We start from the raw sequence: 17,767 nt of genomic DNA on the forward strand, positions 1-17,767 counted from the left end.
TTCAGGTCTGTGACCTTTCATCAGTGCTGAGTATTTCCAGCACTTTCTGTTTTTATACCAAAACTGCAAACAAGGCAGTGAAATCAGGTGGGAGGAGGTTCGTGTGCAGCATAAAGACCATTGGGCCAAATGGTCTGTTTCTGTGCTGTAATTTCAATGTAAAAATATCATTTTAATAACTCAAACCCGTTCAAACAAACAAGCAGGGATCAAAATCTTTTGAAAATTCAAAATCGAGGGATGTGATTTCCAGAAAATCCACAGATTTTACTTGTTTAACAGAGTGAGTTAGAGTCTCACTGGTAACATTCCCACCCGAGTTATTCTGGACAGTCCCGGGAAGTGGAGACAAGAGTCCCGTCGTGGAATTCTGGATTGTGACACTCCACCAACCCATTGTGGGGGTTGTGACAGCCTAGAAAAGCCTCCTGCCGTTTAGGACTAACCCCCTATCAACTGATATGGAGATGATTACAGCCATTTAAGGAGTGTCCAATCCACCTCAGGGAGGATGTATTGGCCTTTTAGTGGGTGCAGCACAGATTCAGCAGAACGATACCAGGGCTGAAAGGGTTAAACTATGGGGACAGGTTGTATAGAGGCGAGTTTGGAAGGTTAAAGGCCAATCTAATTGAGGTGCTAAAAATGACTAAAGGATTAGATATGGTAGATAGAGCAATCTGATAGGGAATCTTTAAATTAGTTTTGCTCGTATTTCAGACAAAAGGTTGTGAAAATCTGGAACTTTCTCTTCCAAAGGACATGGATGGTGGGGCTCAATGAGCTCTTTCAAGACTGAGATTGATGGATTTTTATTGTTTAAGGATAAGGAGTAAAGGCAGGTAAATAGGATTGAGGTGCAGATCTGATTATTCAGGAACAGTACTGTACCTGTGCGATTGACTCTGGGTCCAATGGCTTGTGGTTACTGAAGCTCTTGGACCTTCCTGCTGCCATTGCCTTACGAACCTGCGGACTATCGGCCCTGTTTGCTGACGGCCGCCGGGTAACCGAGTTCAGGCTGCCGTGGGCCATCGTTGGCCGCTTGTCTGGGGTTTCCTTGCCGCTGCTTTGGGTTACTTGTGGAGCGCTCCTGGGACTGGTTGAGGCCTGTGGTACACCATCTGCGGGTGAGGAGGCCAACCCATGCCCAACGAGACTGTGTCCTTCACCAGATCTGAATGAGCGCCGGATACTCCCGGACTCCGATTTCTTCTTCTGTCTGGGTCAATAAGGCAAAAGGATCAATTCACAATCACAGGACAGCACAGGATAGGAGGCCTTTTGGCCCATTTAGCCTGTGCTCACTTATTTAAAGAGTGACTCCCTTAATCCCACTTTTCCGTTCTTTCCCTCACATCCCAGCAATTTTTTTTCTTTCAAGTATTTATTCAATTCCCTTTTGAATCTGTACCTATCACCACTACTCCATCAGTGCAAAATCACTCTCCAACTGAAGTCCTCTGGGCTCATCATTTCTGAAGGCAGCCCTGAACAACCTACAACTCTTTTAACACCAATTTATCCCCACTGTGGTTGGGCACAGTTCCAGAGCCACTGGAGTGCCTCACAAGGAGCTATTCTACTAGGCGAGCCTTCACTGAGAGCTGCCAGCAGGAGAGTACAAGGTGCTCTCTCCACATTCACAGCACATGTTCGCATTTTGAGACAATGACAAGCTTTTGGGCAGCGACTCTGACCTGTTCAAGTTTGCTAAGTAGATGTCAGCAACATGTCCCGTTGGCGAACTGACGCTGCTTTTCGACAGAGGCTGCTCGACCGGAGGAGGCACTACGCTCGGCTCAACATCTGCTTTTGGGCTCAGTCTGTCAGAAAAGGTATCATCGCTGAGGGAGAAATGGGGCCAGGGAAGGGGGCGGAGGGGGGGGAGGTGCAGAGAAGGGGGGGGGGGGTCAAAGTGGGGGTGAGGGGGTGCGAGGGGTGGGTGAGAAGGGGGAAAGGGGGAGGAAGAGAGGTGGGAGGGGGAGGGGTGCATTATAGAGGGCAGTGGGGAGGACAGGGGGGAGGGGGAAAGGGGAGGGGGGGAGAGGAAGGGGAGGGTGGAAGGGGAAAGGGGGAGGGTGGAAGGGGAAAGGGGGAGGGGGAAGGGAGGAAAAGGGAGGGGGAAAGGGGGAGGGGGAAGGGAGGAAAAGGGAGGGGGGAAAGGGGGAGGGGGGAAGGGGGAGGGGGAAAATGGAGGGGGGAAGGGGAGGGGGAAATGGGAGGGGGGAAGGGGAGGGGGGAAGGGGGAGGGGGGAAGGGGGAGGGGGAGAAGGGGGAGAAGGGAAGAGGGAGGGGGGATGGGGGAGGGGGGATGGAGGATGAGGGAGGGGGGAAAGGGGGAGGGGGGAAAGGGGGATGGGGGAGGGGGGATGGAGGATGAGGGAGGGGGGAAAGGGGGAGGGGGAAAAGGGGGAGGGGGAAGGGGGGAAAGAGGGAGGGGAAAAGGGGGAGGAAATCATCAGCAGGGCGAGTTGTGTAGAGACAGAATGAGGCAGAGGAGAGAGAATGGAGGAGTTGGATTGGAGGAGAGAGAAAGTGATGCGGAAGGGGAAAGCGACAGAAAGTGAAGAATGAGGATTTGAGGTGAGAGGAGGGAATGGGTGGCGGTGGGAGTGAGAGAGAGTAAGATAAACATATAATTAATTTGTCACTGCACAGAAACATAAAACACATTAATCCAAAGAATTTTAAACCTAAACTATAAAAAAAAACTGGAATAAGGTTTCTAAAAATGTACTTTACAGTTTGGGTTAGTGGTCTCGGTCTTTAGTGCCTTACTCTAAACAACAGCCATTTACGCAGACTTTGTTTCCTATTTGTCAACCAAATTTCTGCCCGTATAATAAAAGCAAAATACTGCCGGTGAATAGAGTTCTGATGAAAGGTCACAGACCTGAAACGTTAACTCTGCTTCTCTCTCCACAGATTCTGCCCGACCTGCTGAGTATTTCCAGCACTTTGTTTTTATTTCAAATTTCTACCCATGTTTACCATATTTTCTCTTGTACCAAAGCCTGAATATTTTTGAGTTTCTTGAGACGCCTTATTAAACGCAATCTGAACATTCATATGCAATACGCTGACTGCATTGCCATTATCAATACAATCGGTCACTTCTTTGAAGAAATCTCGGTTCATTTCTTTTCTGGCGTGACTTGCCCTTAGCAGCTCCATGCAGGCTGCCCCTGATTATAAACTCTGCATTTCAAAATACTCCCTGATTTTTTATCAGGAGATTATGCACAGAGTTGAGTTACATATTTATTCCAAATTGTTCTACCTCTCGTGCTAAAGGCACCGTCTCTTGCTGCAGAGGTTACAATGGCACTGGCTGCCCAGGTGCTTGCATAGCATCTGAATGTCAGACTCCCGAGAGCTGGGTAAATCAGGCCGGAGCTTCACTTCATTGAGGTTTAATTCAGTGTCAGTAACCCTGTGCTTGTTTAGACAGCAGCTGGATTAGACTGGATGTATCTCAAGGCTCAGTGCTGGGCCCAGTTTTGTTCTCAGTAGAGACAGATGATTTGAATGTGTAAGTAGGGAAAATAACCTGCGAAGAGGTGATGATTAATTTATGCACAATATTGGTTAGGGTACAGTTACAGCACTAGGTGCAGTTCTGGACACCCCATTATAGAAAGATCATTAAAGCCACAGAGCATAGATTCACCAGAATGATGCCAGGGATAGGAAACTATAGTTATGAGGAAGGACTTCAGATAACAGGTCTATATCCAGTGCAGCAGAGAAGGCTGAGAGAGGATTTTTTTGAAATCATGAAAAGTTTTGATAGAGTGAATTGGGAAAGACTAAATCCTTTGGTTGTGGAGTCAGTGACAAGGGGTCATTATTTTAAAATTGCCTCAGAGAGTAAGGAAACAGTGGTTAGATTTTTTAAGAGGGTTACTGGAGTCTGCAATGCTTTGCCACAGGGAGTGCTGCAGGAAGATATCATTGCATCTTCTAAGGGAAAATGGAATTAATATTTACAACAGAGGAAGATACAGGGTTATTGGGAGAAAGCAGGACTTTGGATTGTTCTAGCAAAGAGCAAACATAGACAGAATGGGCCAAATGGCCTCCTTCTGTATTGTAAACTGCTATGGCTCTATGGTGTAACCCACGGGTTTGGAGCTCTACCTGTCACCCAATCATGATTTTGATGAAAACCTACGTGTCTTGGACGACAATATACTGATGTGGGACGAGTCCATCTATTCCATTATGTCGGCCCTCCCACCAGTCTTCTGAAGCTCTGTGATAGAGCAGCAGACTCGCACCCTTCTTAAAGGAGAGTTCCCGGGCTGTGCGTCCGGTGTAATCAAATTTTGCAATGGCTTCTATCGGCTCACCTTCTGCAAAAGGAAGAGAAATAAAAAGGTTTATTTCGGAATATATTTCCACGACAAATTTGCCTGCCCTTTGTGTCTCTTGCTGAGTACAGTTCTACCGGTGCCAGACTCCTTCTGGCACCTTGCCCCAAGTCCCGATTCTTCCTGTATGAGCCTCGACTGAACGCTGACACAATCTCAGAGTGACGGGCAACGTAGCTGAGCCTTGTCCTAACTCAGGGTTGGCCAACCATATCGGGCGGAGGGCCGCATTACGATTTGTGTTCAGCCCAGGGGGCCAGTGAACAAATTTCGAAAGATAAAGGCATTAAAAATTTATCTTAATAATAAAAACAACAAATGTGCATTTTTGTGAAGAAGCTTTAAATGAGAAGACTAATTTATTGACTTACTTTCTCGTCACTATATTGAAAACTGATTTAGTGACATACCTGGCATTGTTTTTGCTTTAATAAGTAATGGGCGGCACAGTGGCGCAGTGGTTAGCACCAACCCGGGTTCAGTTCTGGGTACTACCTGTGTGGAGTTTGCAAGTTCTCCCCGGGTTTCTGCCGGGTGCTCCGGTTTCCTCCCACAGCCAAAGACTTGCAGGTTGATAGGTAAATTGGCCATTGTAAATTGCCCCTAGTATAGGTAGGTGGTAGGAGAATGGTAGAGAATATGGGATTAATTTAGGATTAGCATAAATGGGTGGTTGTTGGTTGGCACAGACTCAGTGGGCCAAAGGGCCCGTTTCAGAGCTGTATCACTCTATGACTCTAAGTAGTCAATCTCTGCCCGCACACTTGATGTAGTGATGCAGAGTATTCTGGATAGATGTCCACCTTTCAGGAGAGACCTTGATCGGTCTTCCCCCTCTCCCCACGCTCTGTGTGTGTCTTGTTCTCTCTTCCCTCCCCACTCCCCTCTAGGACTAGGGGACACAGATTGAAAGTTTTGCGCAAAAGATGCAGGGGGGAATATGAGAAAGCACTTTTTTACACAGTGGGTGGTAATGACCTGGAACTTGCTGCCCACAAGGGTGGTGGAAGTGGAGACGATCGGTGACTTCAAGAGGAAGTTGGATGGCCACCTGAGAGAAATAGACTTGCAGGGCTACGGGGATCGAGCCGGGGAATGGGACTGACTGCATCGCTCTGTGCAGAGCTGGCTTGGGTTCGATGGACAGAATGGTCTCCTTTTGTGCTGTAGGTAAATGACTCTTTGACTCTTCTCTCCCCCATCTCGGTTAATCTGTCTCTTTGGCTCCCTCTCCCCCCTCTCTGTCTCCTTCTGTCCTCTCTATCTGTCCCTCTCCACCCTCCCCCCCATATCTCTCCCCCCCCCCCCCACCGCCTGTCTCCAGTGTTCCCCACTCCCCATTCAGTGTTCCCCGCTCTCTCTGTACCCTGTCTCTCTGTTCGTCTTCTCTCTCTCTCTGTTCCCCCTTTCTCTGACTCTCTTTCACACAGTTGCAAAGAGTGGAATGCTCAGCAGATGGTTGGTCAGTTCTTTTAAAAAAGATCGCTGTCAGTTTCACAGCTGACAGCAGCTGACACCGGGAACAGCCGTTTCCCACAGACTCGGGGTTTTCCGGCGGGTTTTTACAAAAAAATGTAAGAAACTGCTGGAAAACTCTGAGTCTATTGGGCAACAGCTGTTCCCAGTGTCAGCAGCTGTCAGCTGTGAAACTGGCAGCGCAATAGTTTAAAAGCCATTCTGACAATGGGAAATTTCTGATCTCCAGTCACGGTGAGGATGAGGAACGGCCCCGGGAACAGTTTACATCCGCGGGCCGGATGAAATGTTTGGTAGGCCGTATGTTGAACAACCCTGTTCTAACCCAAACCCAACGTCCACATGTGCATTGAGGGATGCGGGGGAAGGCACTGGATAGCAACCAGGAGGGGGAATCCTGTCCAAATCTGCCTTTCCGAGCTGAAAGCAGTGTACCCAATAGGAGCAGCACGCGCCTGACCCCAGCTTAGATGAACCAAGGTTTGATCCAGTGTCTAAGTGCTGCAGCGGAGGGTGCAATTAACAACTGTGCCACCAATTGGGGGACAGGACCTGTGTAAAACTGGAAAAATGGGTTGATAGTGGTCCTGCCATTGGACATCATATCCAATCCCTCTGCCAATGATGCACCGTGACTGGAGTGTGTACAATCTAAAGGACGCACTGCAGAAAATTATCACAGCTACTTTGACAGAAACTCTCTCCCCTGTGACCACTACAATCAAGAAGGGAGGATTTTAATGTAATCAGCTAATGGGAAACTGATGCAAACAAATCGGTTGCTATTAATTTCAGTGCAATGTAAAATGAGGTGGTGTTTAAATCAGGTCTTGGGAACATCATTATTTCCAAGTTACATACCATGCCAATTTCAACATATAATTAGGTCATTCCTACATTGTTGCTGGGCCAGATTCCTGGAACACCCTCCCTTACAGCACTGTGAGAGTATCGTCACCACACGGACTTCAGCGGTTCAAGAAGGCAGCTCACCACCACCTTCCCAAGGGCAATTAGGGATGGGCAATAAATGTCAGCCAACCCAGCAATGTCCCCATCCTGAGAACAACACCTTTAGGATGCTCCATTGAAAAAAAATTGAAAGATTTGAAACAACTTTTGTTCGTGCTGGGCCAGACAGACAGGTCTCCAGACAGACAGGTCTCCAGACTTACCAATGAATATGTGAGGCATGTTCCCATGTGAGTCTGATAGGAGATGCAGGGGAGGCAAGAATACTGATGGTGCAATAGAAAACTAGCGGCTTTGTTTTACTGTGTGGGCTGTCAGCTACAAGTGACTGTTTGTTTTGCCAAGTTCAGGAGTCCAGCTCTCAACATTCCTGTACTCAATATTCATTTTGGCACAATGATTTATATTACAGCATACATCAGCAATTGATGACGGGCTGTATTCTCAACTCACATTCTTTTTGGCTACCCTCACTCTCTTGGCCAGGCTTTCCTCGGGATTAAAGTCAATGAAAAGATGACATCATTTGGGGAAAGCTTGTGTAAAATCCGCATATAGCAAGGCGCTGGTAGAGAGGGAGAGCCCCTGCTGAAATTCCCTGTGTCTCGATAGGATTGATTTCCTGCCAATCTCTCCCCCTTCCCTCCTTTGGTGGGATACAGCCTTCCCCGACACCTGGTTTCAGCAGCCATTTTCACGTGCGAGTCTTAAAACTCTTGTGCTGGGTCAATATTCTCTGAAATATCTCTGAAATCCGGATGATCCTGTGATTGATTTAATTGCTGTTTGCAAGATCTTGTTATGTGAAAATTGGCTGCTGCATTTCCTACATTGCAACAGGGACAACAATTCCAAAATACTTCATTGGCTTTCGGACATTCTGAGGACATGAAAGGTGCTATATAAATGAATTTTTTTTTGAGTGTGGAGACCTTGGGGACACTACTTGCCCAACACAAAAGCCAAAAATCAAATCTCACCTGAGATCCACGACCTTGTATCTCTAAGCAGAATGTCCTGGAGAGTGATGAGGGGGGTGAAAATGCTGACTGGATTTCTCCCCTCCCTAGCTCAAGGGGCAAAGGTCCACCTCTGCACCCCTAATGCCACCCACTGAAAGGATCCAGCTCATTCAGTGATTGAACATGGGATCGTCTACTCTGTGCAGTTCAGCCCCTGTCTGAGCTGGTCCTCAATAGCCCTTCTTAGAAAGAGCAATTGCTGCCAGTTCTGACATGCTGCATTCGTGAAGGGTCAGTCAGTAAATATAACCGCTGTCCTATGGAATTGTGGCTTTGTTTCCGCACACAGAGACAGAAGACCAAATATGACACGCAGCAACAACCCCGGAGCAAAATAGAAACATTAAATGATAATTGATTTTCCTTTTTAGGTATAGTAATAAATGTTTGGAAGTAATTTAAACATGTGGCTCCTGTTGGGAAACTGCCACTATCAGGTTGGTTGCCTGATTTAAATGTGGCCCCACTTTACATTCCACTGAATTAGTGGCAGCTGATTGGCTAGCTTCAGTTTCCCATTAAACAGGTTAGGTTAAAATCACTGAGAATATTACTCACATGCCCACTATTCACAGCACCAGAGCTGAGGAGTGAATAGGTCAGCCCCTGCTGGTGAACTAATGCTTACAGAGTTGCAACATGCACACACATCTCTATCCTGCCAACTGACAGGCTAGACAATGAGGAATGGAACTGGACTGATTACAGTAACTCATTCACCAGCAGAGGAACTAAAGAACACAAACCATGCTGTTGGAAGGTCAATCTTTCCTTCAGGGTAGGTCAATTAGATGAAAAATAGCCTTGTTTGTACTGCTAAACTGCACGTCAGAACATCACATGGCTGTCAGTGCCGTGTTACAGAGCAACATTACGCAGCCAGCCAGTGACCCAAAGCATCACAGACACTCGCAAGCACACACTCGAACTCTGATTCCCACATGCCTGCTGGTGCACATGTGATGCACACAATCTCCCCCTCCCCCACCCCCACTCCCATCCGAGACACTGAGTGCCAGGACCAGGAAGGACAGAGAAAAGAATTCCAACTATCCCTGACAGCTTTCACCAGGATAAAATTTATAATTCTGAAACTACTGCGCCTTCATTAAAACAGAAAGGAAATAGCTTTGTCGGATCAAATCCCCATCTCGACTTCTGAGACAGGACAGCTGCAGGGGAGCCCCTGTGGCTCTGTGATACTGAATATTCTCAGCTCCTCCTGTGACCCTGGGACTGGGCCAAGTTGTGGAGGTTTCTCTGGGGGGATGGGGCAGATCGAACACAACAGTAAACCTTCCCATATCTCAACAACCTGCATACAGGATCTTTAAAGTAGTTAAAAAGAGGCACTTAACAAGAGTGTAAATCAATTTGACAGCAAACCACATAAGGACATATTAGAACAGGCAACCAAAAGCTCAGGCAAAGATGTAGCTTTTAAGGAGCAACTTAAAAGAGGAGAGCAGTTAGAGAGGTGGAGAGGTCTAGGGAAGGAATTCAAGAGCGTAGGGGCCAGGCAGCCAAAGGCACGGCTGTCAATGGTAGAGCAATTAAAATCATAGATGAATTGGAGGAACGCAGAGAACTCGGAGGGTTGTAGGGCTGGAGGAGGTTACAAAGATAGTGAGGAGTGAGGCTATGGAGATATTTGAAAACAAGGATGAGAATTTTAAAACTGAGCCGGACCGGGAGCCAGTGTAGGTCAGTGAGCACAGGGGTGATGGTTGAGCAGGACCTGCTGCGAGTCAGGATACAGATAGTAGAATTTTGGATGAGTTCAAGACTACGGAGGGTGGAAGACAGCCAGGAACACTTTGGATAGTTGAGTGTGGAGGTAAAAAACCGTATGGATGAGGGTTTCAGTAGCGGATGGGCTGAGGTGGGGCAGAGACAGGCAATGTTATGGAGGTGAAAGTAGGCTGCAATCAATACTCAGTCAGACTGCCTCGCGCTTCAACTCTCTCCTCACCTCAAAACTATGGAAGCCCTCACCTCCCTCAGCCTTCCATTCCTCATCACCTAACCACGACTCCTTTATTATCCTCATCTTCTCTCCTACTCTCAGCTGTCCTGCCCCTGGTGCTACTGCCTCTTCAATTAGGTGTCTCAATTAAAGAAAGTGCTCCCCAGAAATCACTTTCCCTTTTAGCACACTAACTCATCATCTCTGGACCAGGAGTTCTCTGGAAGAATTTTGATGAGGAGAGCAGTTAAGTGACGTTGCAGGTGGCATCTGTATGTATAAAATGACTGATGCTCCCAGCTCAGCGCAAATTGTGATCACACAGTCTGGGTTTCCCGAGCTGCACTATTGCCAGTGATGCCCCATTGCAGGATCACCCTTATAGCCCAATCACACTGACACATACTGCCAAAGAGATTGCTGGGTCAGGAAGCACTGATAAACCACAGGGCGTAGTAACATTTTACAGTATTAGGGATTAAGCTGTATTATCAGGGCTCAAACCCATCTCTGCCTTTGTACCTATTGACTTAATTCTAGAACTGATTTGTAATTCTCCTCCCTCAATCCAGATTCACTTTATAAGCCCGTAACCTCGGCTGAGAATTAAAACTTGTAGTATTGAGGGGATGCTACATCATCAGAGGTGCTGTCCTATTGCAGGATCACTCCCAGAAACCTAGATTAAAATTGAAGTATAAACGAAAGCCCTTCTCTGTCTGCAGTTGCCTGAACACACAGCCCTTGGATTTTTGGCCCAGTCCCATTGAAAGGCTTAATGTCTGATGGCAACTGATTTGCACACATCCCCTCTAAATACACCAATAAACCCCTTCCTGCTTACAGCCTGTGTTTGAAGTTTTTCCCCTTTGTTTTCTGTCAATTTTTTAATATGTCTTCAGTGAGTGGACTCTGTTTATTTTAAAGTGTTTCTCTTTCAAGGGATGAGGCATACTTTTTCTTAACCCTTCCTGAACAAAGCCAGAATTCCCAACAATGTCAAGGGAATGATTCAGGATCGGGAGACAACCATTCAGCCCCTTAAACTGCTGTGCTATTTAACGAGAATATGACTTATCTGTACTTCAACTCCATTTACCTGCACACACACACCTGAAACGTTAACTCTACTTCTCTCTCCACAGGTACTGCCTGACCTGCTGAGTATTTCCAGCATTTCTGTTTTTAGTTCAACATTTCCCATTTACCTGTGGCTCTATATCCCTCAAAACCCTTAACTCAAAATAGATTATCGATCTCAGACTTCAAAGCTCCAACTGACCCCCAGCATCCACAGTCTTTTGTTGGGGTAGGGGTGGAGGGGGGCGGGGGGGGAATGAGGTCCTTTAGCTGTTTTAATTCTGCTCCCTTACAATCTGAGTCCAGCCCTAGATTAGAGCTCATATGCTGGGGAATTCCTCACATTGGCTCTTGCCTCTCCGGAGGTGCTGTGGTAAAGTGGGAGCAGATCCGAGGAATTTCCTGAACACCGTGTCCCATGTCCTCCTCATTGCCATCCACATCACAAACCCACCTCCACCCCTCAAACTCCAATAACTCCTCACTTCCCACTCCCCAGTTTGGGAATCTCTGCTACAAGAGGAGTAGGGAACGATGGGATTAGTTTTGAATTGCCAGCAGAGACATGATAGGCCAAATGGCCTCCTGTGATTAAAACTTCTATGGACGACCAATAAGAGTTTAAATTGGGTTATGTGTCATCTTGGGATTGGACCAGTGGACAGTGAACTGCTCTGGGAGATTTGGATAAATCACACATGGAGTTCATGCACAGAATAAGATCATTTAACTGCATCAGATACAGGAGCTGTGTAAATAAACGGAGGCTGTGAGTCTGACTAAATCCTCTCTCCATTGCCAGAAAATGCAGTTTATTTACATTTATAATTGGCATGCAGTCTATTCCTTCAGTTTCACTGAAGCCAGTGCGGAGCAGATTGACTGAAGGAGAGCCAAGTGGATAATACCGAGCTCTCAGACATTCACACTGTGCCTGCGTTATCCTGTTTATGCTGCAGGATTTACTCTGCTCAGGAACTGAGTATAGTCCCAGTCGATGGCCTCTCCTCTCCCACAGTCCACAGTTTGCACATGGGAAAAAAAACCCTGTGGATATGCCTCCCATGTTAAAGTATACAAGAGGAAGGAGGACATCTGCAGCACATCTGCAATGTAGACAGAAATGTTCAGGTGCTTAGCAGACAGAAAGGGATCAAACGGGAGGAGTGGCAACTGGTCTCAATGTTTCTATTGTTGGGGGTGGTCGGGGAAAAATCAGCCATGGCGCATGCCCCTGATCACAGAGCCTCAGAATGGAAATGAGCATGTGAATAGCAGGTGTGGGCAGGAGTAGGGCAGCCTGTGATGCCTAGCACAATTGGAAATCCTAGAGAAACGCATTATACTGATGGTTTGCAAACTTGCCAGTGTGGCGAATCCCCTCCAATAATGCTACTCCCAGAGACTGCTCTTACTGACCAGCCTACTCTCGTGCACAGGACAACGTTACGGACTTACAGGGTCACGCTTTACTGAGTCACAGATAGGCAAACAGAAAACTGACTCCTTCCCCCACCTACTAAATAACAAACCCTCCCAATACATACAGACAGTACTCACAATGATTATCAAACATTAATCCACACTGCTGGTGTTAACTCTGCCTGATTCAGAACATTCAAGCCAACATTGCTGTTAATTTAACAACACTATTGTGATTTAAACAGCTGGGCATTTACCACATACATTAAATATCAAACTTTTTATTTTGATTTGTGGGTGTCATAGCAAGCCTGGCATTTATCACCCATCTCTAGTTACCCCTTGATAAGGTGGTGATGAGTTTCTTTTTGAACCACTGCAGCCCCCGTGTTGCACTTGATCTCAGAGTGTTGTTAGGGAGGGAGTTCCGGGATTACAACCCAGTGCCAAGCAGTACGGCAAGTTCACCCGAGGCTCAACTGCCATCTGTCTCCACATCAGCCCATTTGCGATTGCCCAAACTCAGTCCCAGGTCGCAGCTCCCTCCAGTGCACTTCCTTGATGCTCCGACAGGCCCTGCCCTTCCTCCCCCAGAACTCTAACTCTTCCATTGTGAATCAGAGTATAAAGTGGACAGTGACAACATACCGTCTTCACTGGTGTGAGGTTCTGTTCCAACATCCTGCACAACATCTTCGACAGAGGCAGGGTCCCCGTGAGGGCTCTCACTGGAAAATAAAGGCACTTTGAAATTAGATGAAAATATAATCCTTGCACACCTATCATGCGTGTGTGTGTGTTTGTGCATGGTGCCTGTACGTGTGGGTGTCTACATGTGTGTGGGGACGAGTGTTTATCAGGTGGCTGTGCGTGCGTGCATGGTGAGGGTGGGGGAGGGGGAGGTGGGTGGGGCCTTAGCTTAGAGATTAACGAAAGGCCAGGGACGGGACAGCCTGTTAGCAGGCGAGGAAGCCAGCAAGGCTGGGGATCTGGAGGCCCCACCATTCTTAAATAACTCTGCCAACTCTTATCTGACACACTGCCTGGCTGGTGGGAGGGAGTAGAAATATCGTGGCAGGAGCTGCAGCTGGGGACCATCCCAAGCAGTCAATGGAAGCAGATCGGGGATCGTTAACGAGTTCAGGGTGAAGGGGGTGGAGTGGGAATGAACACTGGGGCTGAGGGTAGGGGGAGCACTCCTGTTGCTCCTGGCTCACACGGAGTGCTAAAATCAGCAGATCTTTAATACATCGTTCAGCTATTCAGCATCTCCTGCCTCGGATCTGTGCTGGCCTGCGGAGTGGAACGTCCCAACATTTGGTTAATCCTGTATCACAACAACGTTACTGAGTCACGACTTCTGAATGTTAGCTAGGTCCCGGCCTGCCTTTTGTGGGAGTCTCTTCAATGGCCTGTTTTGAGGGAGCAAAAAATAAATGTCTGGGAAGGCAGGAGCTCGGAGCTGGGGAGGCAGAATTTTTATTTTCGTTTGAACTCCTCCCTCACACCATTCCCAGTCGGCAGCAGGTTAAAATCAGGGCCCTTATTTCACCTGATGCCCCATTCATTCACACTTTCCCCAGTGATCTGGAGCAGGACATTTCCCCTCCTCGGGAACACTGAGGCTATAACTGTAGTATCACCGTAGCGGAGACTGGTGATGGAGCCTGGGATCTTGCTGCGCCTGTACTGCTCAACTCCCCACTGACTGAGGAACCCAGGCAAAGAGATTTCCAAACTTTCTGAGGGCACAATTAGACTCTGAGGGGAAAAGACTTACCAGTAATCCTCTGCTGTGATCCCCTTGTCATACATAGGCCCTTCCAGCTCCTTCTGTCCTGGGAAGATAGTGTCATGGTGCAGAATGATGGATTTTATCAGCTCATTGACATGGGCCTGACAAGAAACTTGATCATGGCCCTCGGGCACTGACATCAGAGTGGGTCCAAAGCAGATGGCCAGGTTATACGGGTCCATCATGTTTTCCTCACTGAACTGGGACAAGCTACACAGAAAAGAAAAATACAGAAAATATTCTCTCTATCTTTAAAAATGAAGTCGCTCCGTCAATAAAGTCAACTGCTAAATATGAAAAGAAATTCTGGCCTGTGATACTTTGGCTCAATGTTGAGGCGTACTTTCCTGCTAAACTTGCATTATCCGACTCCGGGAAACCAATAAGGAAGACTTGCATTTCTATAGCGCCTATTACCACCAGAAATTTCAATGTGCTTTACAGCCAATGAAGTACTTTTGAAGTGAAGTCACTGTTGTAATATAGGAAATGTGGCAGCCAATGTGTGCACAGCAAGCTCCCACAAACAGCAATGTGATAATGACCAGATAATAGAGTCATCGAGTTTTACAGCACTGAAACAGGCCCTTCGGCCCACCGAGTCTGTGCCAACCAACAACCACCCAATTAATCCCATATTCCCCTACCACCTAACTACACTAGGGGCAATTTATAATGGCCAATTTACCTATCAACCTGCAAGTCTTTGGCAGTGGGAGGAAACCGGAGCACCCGGAGGAAACCCACGCGGTCACAGGGAGAACTTGAAAACTCCGCACAGGCAGTACCCAGAATCGAACCCGGGTCCCAGGAGCTGTGAGGCTGCGGTGCTAACCACTGCGCCACTGTGCCGCCCTGTCCTAACTAATCCCATTTCCCCGCACTTGGCCCGTAGCCTTGTATGTTATGGCGTTTCAAGTGTAAATCTGTTTCAGTGATGTTGATTGAGGGATAAATATTGGCCAGGACAATGGGGAGAACTCCCCTGCTCTTCAAAATAGTGCAATGGGACGGATCTTTAACGTTCACCCAAGAGATCAGAAGGGGCCTCAGTTTAACGGCTCTTCCAAAAGACAGCACCTCTGACAGTGCAGCATTCTGTCAGTACTGCAATGGGAGGGTCGGCCTGGATTTTGTCCTCAAGTCTCTGGAGTGGGACTTGAACCTGTCATCTTCTGACTCTTACCCACTGAGCCAGGGCTGATGGTCCAGTTGACAGAGCCACTGCTCGCAGACTGGGAGCAACCACAGTCCAGTCACCACTTTGATCTTTCTCTTTGTAACTAGATCAAGGTCGCCACTCTACGGACCCAGGTTACGTTGAATGGTTGACCCTGGCCTAAAGTTAGAGGCCAGCCTTGTGTGAGAGGCAGAGCAATGTTGGGTGTTAAGTTGGCGGAGCACACTGCAGCTTCTGGGCGCTGGCCTACATTAGCAACATAGGAAAGGAGGGTAAACATAGAAACATAGAAAATAGGAGCAGGAGTAGGCCATTCGGCCCTTCGAGCCTGCTCCGCCATTCATTATGATCATGGCTGATCATCCAACTCAGTAACCTGTTCCTGCTTTCCCCCCATATCCTTTGATCCCTTTAAACCCAAGAGCTATATAGAACATAACAGCGCAGTACAGGCCCTTCGGCCCTCGATGTTGCGCCGACCTGTGAAACCATCTGACCTAAACTATTCCATTTTCATCCATACGTCTATCCAATGACCACTTAAATGCCCTTCTTGAAAACATACAATGTATTGAGCTCAACTGCTTTCTGTGGTAGTGAATTCCACAGGCTCACCACTCTCTGGGTGAAGAAATTTCTCCTCATCTCAGTCCTAAAAGGTTTACCCCGTATCCTTAGACTATGACCCCTGATTCTGGACTCGCCCACCATCAGGAACATCCTTCCTGCATCTACCCTGTCAAATCCTGTTAGAATTTTATAGGTTTCTATGAGATCCTCCCTCACTCTTCTGAACTCCAGCGAATATAATCCTAACCGACTCAATCTCTCCTCATACGTCAGTCCTGCCATCCCAGGAATCAGTCTGGTAAACCTTCGCTGCACTCCCTCCATAGAAAGAACATCCTTCCTCAGATAAGGAGACCAAAACTGCACACAATATTCCAGGTGTGGCCTCACCAAGGCCCTGTATAATTGCAGCAAGACATCCCTGCTCCTGTACTCGAATCCTCTCGTTATGAAGGCCAACATACCATTTGCCTTTTTTACTGCCTGTTGCACCTGCATGCTTATTTTCAGCGACTGGTGTACAAGAACACCCAGGTCTCGCTGCATATTCCCCTCTCTCAGTTTATAGCTGTTCAGATAATAATCTGCCTTCCTGTTTTTGCTACCAAAGTGGATAACCTCACATTTATCCACATTATACTGCATCTGCCATGCATTAGCCCACTCACTCAACTTGTCCAAATCACCCTGAAGCCTCTCTGCATCCTGCTCACAACTCACACTCCCACCTAGTTTTGTGTCATCTGCAAATTTGGAGATATTACATTTAGTTCCCTCATCTAAATCATTAATATATATTGTGAATAGCTGGGGTCCTAGCACCGATCCCTGCGGTATCCCACTAGTCACTGCCTGCCATTTGGCAAAAGACCCGTTTATCCCTACTCTTTGTTTCCTGTCCGCCAACCAATTTTCTATCCATCGCAATACACTACCCCCAAGCCCACGCACTTTAATTTTACACGCTTACCTCTTAAGTGGGATTTTGTCGAAAGCCTTCTGAAAGTCCAAATAAACCACATCCACTGGCTCCCCCTCATCAACTCTACTAGTTACATCCTCGAAGAATTCTGGTAGATTTGTCAAGCGTGATTTCCCTTTCGTAAATCCATGCTGACTCTGCCTGATTCTACCACTGTTCTCTAAGTGCTCTGCTGTAAAATCTTTGATAATGGACTCTAGAATTTTCCCCACTACTGACATCAGGCTGACTGGTCTATAATTCCCTGTTTTCTCTCTACCTCCCTTTTTAAATAGTGGGGTTACATTTGCTATCCTCCAATCTGTAGGAACTGTTCCAGAGTGTATAGAATCTTGGAAGATGACCACCAATGCATCCACTATTCCTAGGGCCACGTCCTTAAGTACTCTGGGATGTAGATTATCAGACCCTGGGGATTTATCAGCCTTCGATCCCATCAATTTCCCCAACACCATTTCTCTACTAATACTGATTTCCTTCAGTTCCTCACTCTCACTAAACCCTGTGTTCCCCAAATTTTTCTGGTATGATATTTGTGTCCTCCTTTGTGAAGACAGAACCAAAGTATGCATTTAGTTGATCAGCCATTTCTTTGTTCCCCAGAATAAATTCCCCTGTTTCTGACTGTAAGGGACCTACATTTGTCTTCACCAATCTTTTTCTCTTCACATACCTATAGAAACTTTTACAGTCAGTTTTTATGCTCCCCGCAAGCTTACTCTCGTACTCTATTTTCCCCTTCTTAATCAATCCCTTGGTTTTCCTTTGCTGAATTCTAAACTGCTCCCAATCCTCAGGTCTGTTGTTTTTTCTGGTGAATTTATATGTCTCTTCCTTGGATCTAATGCTATCTCTAATTTCCCTTGTCAGCCATGGTTTGGCTACCTTTCCCATTTTACTTTTGCGCAAGACAGGAATAAACAATT

General features: G+C 47.1%; 1 protein-coding gene across 3 annotated transcripts in view; it reads right to left on the reverse strand.

The window, feature by feature from the left end:
* Positions 1-17,767, reverse strand: part of srgap2 (SLIT-ROBO Rho GTPase activating protein 2) — a 213,617-nt gene that overhangs the window by 9,613 nt on the left and 186,237 nt on the right. For all 3 annotated transcript variants that reach the window (XM_068057533.1, XM_068057534.1, XM_068057535.1), the window contains 5 exons: positions 14,095-14,319; positions 12,963-13,042; positions 4,178-4,358; positions 1,701-1,847; positions 892-1,222 (listed from right to left, as the gene is read on the reverse strand). In XM_068057533.1, coding sequence (XP_067913634.1) covers positions 892-1,222; positions 1,701-1,847; positions 4,178-4,358; positions 12,963-13,042; positions 14,095-14,319 — 964 coding nt within the window. The remainder of the gene's footprint in view (positions 1-891; positions 1,223-1,700; positions 1,848-4,177; positions 4,359-12,962; positions 13,043-14,094; positions 14,320-17,767) is intronic.

This window comes from Heterodontus francisci, chromosome 25, assembly GCF_036365525.1.
Source record: "Heterodontus francisci isolate sHetFra1 chromosome 25, sHetFra1.hap1, whole genome shotgun sequence".
In the NCBI taxonomy this organism is placed as follows: Eukaryota; Metazoa; Chordata; class Chondrichthyes; order Heterodontiformes; family Heterodontidae; genus Heterodontus; species Heterodontus francisci.